We start from the raw sequence: 5,098 nt of genomic DNA, 5'->3' as shown, positions 1-5,098 counted from the left end.
TATATAAATATATATATATTTTTTCAATATCACTATAATTACTGAATTATTATTACATAACTGTATGCAAATATACCTATCTATCTATTAATAAAAGAACCATGAACAGGCACATTATTTTCCAAGAAATACTTAACATACTTGACGCTTGAGCCATGCTAATGGAGATGAGAGGCGATCCTCCATATGCAGCAGAATGAATGCCAGCTGCACCAGGACTGAATTCTGTCAAGACTGGAAATGAATAGCAATATATAAAAAAAATATCACTGATATAGATGTGCCTGCCCCACACTTACTCTGAGATTTCATAGCAATGTTGGTTTCTTTGACAGCATGATCAATGCTTCAAGAGGAAAACTAAGGCATCAGCTGCCCTTATTGTCTCTTATTTCATTTACCCTTGCATTACCCAAGGTTACTGAATGCCTTCTTCATTTCAGTACCTGTGCTGGAGGTGAATGGTCTTGTGTCACCCAGTCATGCCCCGGGACTTGCAGTATTGAAGGAGGGTCCCACATTACAACATTTGATGAGAAATACTATTCCTTCTTTGGAGACTGTAGCTACGTCCTAACCAAGGTAAAAATAAGTCACAATCCTTGCAAAAGCAATATGCTAAAGAAAAATGTTTTTATTATATATAATGTTGTTTAATTAAAACTGCTGGCAATCACATCAGCTTTCTGAAACTTAGAGGGTCAATATGGAGCTTTAAATGGATTTCAGGGGGCTTTCTGTTAGAGTTATATTAAATAAACATTGTAGTAGTTCTGTGTTCTTTGATCATCATTTCAGAATTGCAGTGAGTTTTTAGGTTCCATGAAATGATCTCCATGCTTCCCATTAATTTTGTAATGAAACATTGTCTGTCTGGTGTGTTATAACTACTTCTTTCTGAGCAATGTGTTTACTATGTCCATTGTCACAGTTAATATAGTTCAATGGTTTGTTTGATTAACAGTATCCGTAGTGGAATTATATAGAATTCATGGGAGAGATTTCAACCTTCCAATCAGTCTTTCCCAGTAAACACAGAAGACTCTAGAGTTTAAAAGCAAAAAATCTAAGAAGTCATACCTGTATTCTAAAACTTAAATTAGAAACTGATCAGTTACAAAAATATCTAAAATTTCTGAAGTTTTTAGGTTAGACTCAATTCTGAGCAGATATATCTAAAATAATGACTACAGATTTGCAGATTTCAGAATCCTAGGTATATTTGTTGTTTATTTGTACTGGATGAGTGATGTAAACAATTTTCATAAGGATTTCATATGAAATCAAATCTGTTCTCAAAAATCTCAGACGCAACCTATGGAAAGAGGACCATAAAAACTTAGAAATGAGCTAGAATGAGGTAATTTAGAAACAGATTAGACTAAATCAATGAAACTTTTTGATGAGATTTACAAGCACTGGGCTCAATCCACAACGGGAGCATGGATCAGACTTATGCATTAAACTCTCCTTTTGGTACCAACACATAAAATTAGATTCACAAAAGCTCTGGACGTACAGAAAAGCCTAAACTTGGACACAATTTCAGCACTAAATTTCCAGATGGCTGTAATTCTGCATCTCAACTGTCCTCAATTTAATCTTCATTATTCCAAGAAAGTGATAAGACACTTTCAGAATCCCAGCCTTCTGCATGTTACCCTGTAACATCTTGGCCATTAGGCACACTTTGAATATAGGTCACAGAACACAGTCCAATGAAAACCAGAACCAAGAGAAAAACTGAATTTTACTGTTATTCAGTAACTTAGTGAATAGTGATTTTAGCTTAATTTTATCCTATGAGATAATATTTAAATGCATATTTCTGACCTGTTATAAGAACGTCCAACTCACCAGGCTCTTTGATAATCAATTTAGTGCAGAAGAGACTGGGAACAATTTCTCTCCTCTCCCAAGTAAACACTGTAACCAACGAGCAAGAAAGACACACTTGTTCTTCTCTAGTGTATCAAACTTGTATTACCTGAAAATTCGGAACTAACATCACCTAAACATCAGGAAGTTTTAATGTTCAGCTTAATATGTCTAACTTGCCCTCAAATGTCAGAAGTAATGGCTAGCTTCCACTGCGCAGACTGCATGAATGCCAGCTGACTTGGTGACTGTACACATATATGTAAGAATATCTAAGCAGAAAGAAAAGGAATAAACAATATATTTAAAGACTCACTTTACTAAGAATGCCATTTGTGTGCAAACCTTTTTAACATAACAATATTTTAATATAACAAATCTTTTTAACAATATATTTTGTTTTCTTCTCCTAGCTCTGTGACAGCAATGAATTCACTGTTCTGGGAGATATCTACAAGTGTGGCCTGACTGACACTGAGACATGCCTCAAGGGTGTAGCCATCAGCCTCAACGGAGGGCAAACTGTAAGTAGCTAACATTCTGCAGGGATGTTTTTAAAGCTTAATAGACAAGTAGTTTGCAAATGACACGTAACAGCACAGACAGGAAATCTGCACTGATTTTTTTGCTTTAACTCGTTTTAACTCATTTGATCTCATTCAAAGAAAAATTAAGAAAATTAACCAGGTACATTGGAAGTCAAGATACTAGTAGTTTTCTTATCATTTAGTTATCTTTGGGCTTTTGCCTGTTGGTTTTGACAGTCAATGGACCACTGTAATAAAGATTAAAGAAACAGTACAGTAATCAGAACATCATCACAGTCTCCCCCCATTTTTTTTTTTCCTTTTTTTCTGAACAGTACTAGATAAAAAAACATTTGGAAAGTGTTTTATCTTTCCTAAACATGCTTGTTAATCACTGCTTTTTCTTGTGGACAGAACATTGTGATCCAGCCTTCCGGCAGTGTATTTGTGAATATGATCTACACACAGCTCCCATTCTCTGCAGGTAAGTTCCTTTGGAAGACTTCTGCTATGTTTCTCATTTTTTACTTTAAAATGTTATTACATTGGTTAATCTAAAGTCAAATTCTAACTTGGGTTAGACTACAGCTGACCCAAGGTACTCCAACAGAGCATAGTCTCTCATTTTTAAAGTAATAATGTTTGCCTATTCCATTCTTATAACATTAGGAAAATTGCGGTCTAAATTAGCAATATCTAACTACCTGGAGATTCAATTCAAGCAAATAGTATCATGGCACACTTCCAGATCCAAACATTGCCATAACAGAGGAAAGAAAAATTCTGATATGCAACAGGACTCCAATAGCTCAAGTTGTTTAATTGCCTATGTTCCCTCTGTCCATTTGCTTAGTGCACATTCATCACTGGAGCCTTTCTCTCACACCAGTTCTTCTCAAATACTACTGCACCTGAACAGCAAGCAAACCATGAAAGGACAGGATAGTTGCAAGTTGGTGTCTACCATCATACTATACCATTTTCGTCAAGCAAAGATGGTCTCTTAAATAGCAACAGAATTGTGTCTTCTTCCCTTGATTTTAAAACACCTGACAGGAAGTAGAGGTTTTTTCTACATTTGTGGTTTAGGGTAAAGGCAGCCTGTTTTGGTGCTGGATTTGAAATGCCATATGGATCATTTTTCCCTCAGTTCTTCAGAAATTAGGATCATATCAAACACAGCTGTAGAATCCCTCTGGCTGTTCATATAATGAACAGTTAATTCAACTGTGCATCGCATATGAATTTATAACTCTTACATTCTTATGTCCCTAGCAAATGTCACCATCTTCAGACCATCGTCTTTCTTCATCTTTCTGCAAACAACATTTGGTCTTCAGCTACAAGTTCAGCTCGTGCCTCTCATGCAACTTTTTATAGACTTAGACCCATTACATAAAGGACGGACCTGTGGTAAGTGATCTTACCGTAACAACTGCCTTCGTAGGTGTGCTTCACTCCATAGAAATGAAAGAAGACTTTCACAGCCCACTTGCTTCCTTTTAGGTCTCTGTGGAAACTTCAATGATGTGCAGACAGATGATTTCAAAACCACCAGTGGTGTAATAGAGGGTACTTCAGCTGCCTTTGGCAATACTTGGAAAACTCGGGCTGATTGTCCTGATGTCAAAAATAGCTTTGAGAACCCCTGTACTGTCAGCATACAAAATGGTAAGCTCAGCATACAGTAACCTCTTCTATTCTCTTTTAAGATGGAAAGAAGGAATAAGCTGATCAACCCCCAAGCATTTAGCCAAAATAACAGCAAACCATTTGCACACACACTATTTTCCTCAGTTGACACTAGAAGTGTTCAATTAATAAATAATAACTAGGATAACATTTTGGATTTTCGAAAATATTCCTTTGGATAAAGAAAGCAAGTGTTTTTGACAATTTACTTAAGGGAAATTGGAACCATACAGCTTATCAGGGACCCATTCCTGGAAAAGATTGGTTATCATATAGGAAAAAAGCTGTGCACAGCCCCGCTGAAGGCTGGACTCGGTGTGGTCCTTCCACTGTTAAACTGAGAATCAGACGTACAATTCAGAGCTTCAAAGCTCTCAGGCTCCACTTCAGTCAATAAAATGTGTAATTTTCGAGCATTCACAAGCCACGTTTCTGTTTTCTGAGATTAACTAGCTTATTTTTAATTCATGATGTGACCCTTCTTTTTCAAAGTTCAGCTAAGGATGTCTTAGTTTAGTCTATAACAACTACCATTTAGTCTATGAAGAGTTCATACTTCTGTATTGAGTAGGTGAAAGACTGTTTGTGTTTCAGGAAATGCAGAGCTGAATTCTGTTGTAAACTGAAGCTTCTGCAGTTTACCTGCAGGAATTATATTTACATTGAGACAAAAGTTTAGACAATGAAGTGCAACAGAAATTCTCACCGTATTTTCAATTCACAGACCAGTATGCTCAGCACTGGTGTGGCCTGCTCTCTGATACCATGGGACCTTTTGCTGAATGTCACTCAACAGTGAATCCAGAAGTTTATGAGAAGGTAGTTGGCTCTTAATTTTTTCCCATTTAAAAGAAAAAGACTCAGATTTCTGATACTAACACCTGAGAGAATAACTTGCCAATTGGGAGGAGATGCATTCATGATAGTTCTTTTCAAGCCAAGGGTTCATTTTTATCTACATATCATAATAATTAATCCTTTGTAAAGATATCTTCCTTTCC

At 36.3% G+C, this 5,098-nt stretch overlaps 1 protein-coding gene across 1 annotated transcript in view; it reads left to right on the top strand.

The window, feature by feature from the left end:
- Positions 1 to 417: 417 nt before the first annotated feature.
- The window catches only part of LOC104532157 (mucin-5AC), a gene marked incomplete at both ends in the record, with an annotated part of 15,200 nt that continues 10,519 nt past the window's right edge, over positions 418 to 5,098 (top strand). Inside the window, 6 exons of the mRNA XM_010177284.2 lie at positions 418 to 582; positions 2,292 to 2,402; positions 2,820 to 2,889; positions 3,681 to 3,818; positions 3,912 to 4,076; positions 4,822 to 4,916. Of these exons, the coding sequence (XP_010175586.2) occupies positions 418 to 582; positions 2,292 to 2,402; positions 2,820 to 2,889; positions 3,681 to 3,818; positions 3,912 to 4,076; positions 4,822 to 4,916 (744 nt within the window). The remainder of the gene's footprint in view (positions 583 to 2,291; positions 2,403 to 2,819; positions 2,890 to 3,680; positions 3,819 to 3,911; positions 4,077 to 4,821; positions 4,917 to 5,098) is intronic.

This window comes from Antrostomus carolinensis, unplaced genomic scaffold (genome assembly GCF_000700745.2).
Source record: "Antrostomus carolinensis isolate BGI_N321 unplaced genomic scaffold, ASM70074v2 scaffold10431, whole genome shotgun sequence".
In the NCBI taxonomy this organism is placed as follows: domain Eukaryota; kingdom Metazoa; phylum Chordata; class Aves; order Caprimulgiformes; family Caprimulgidae; genus Antrostomus; species Antrostomus carolinensis.
The sequence above is the reverse complement of the archived record's forward strand: the minus strand, read 5'-3'. Positions and strand labels throughout refer to the sequence as shown.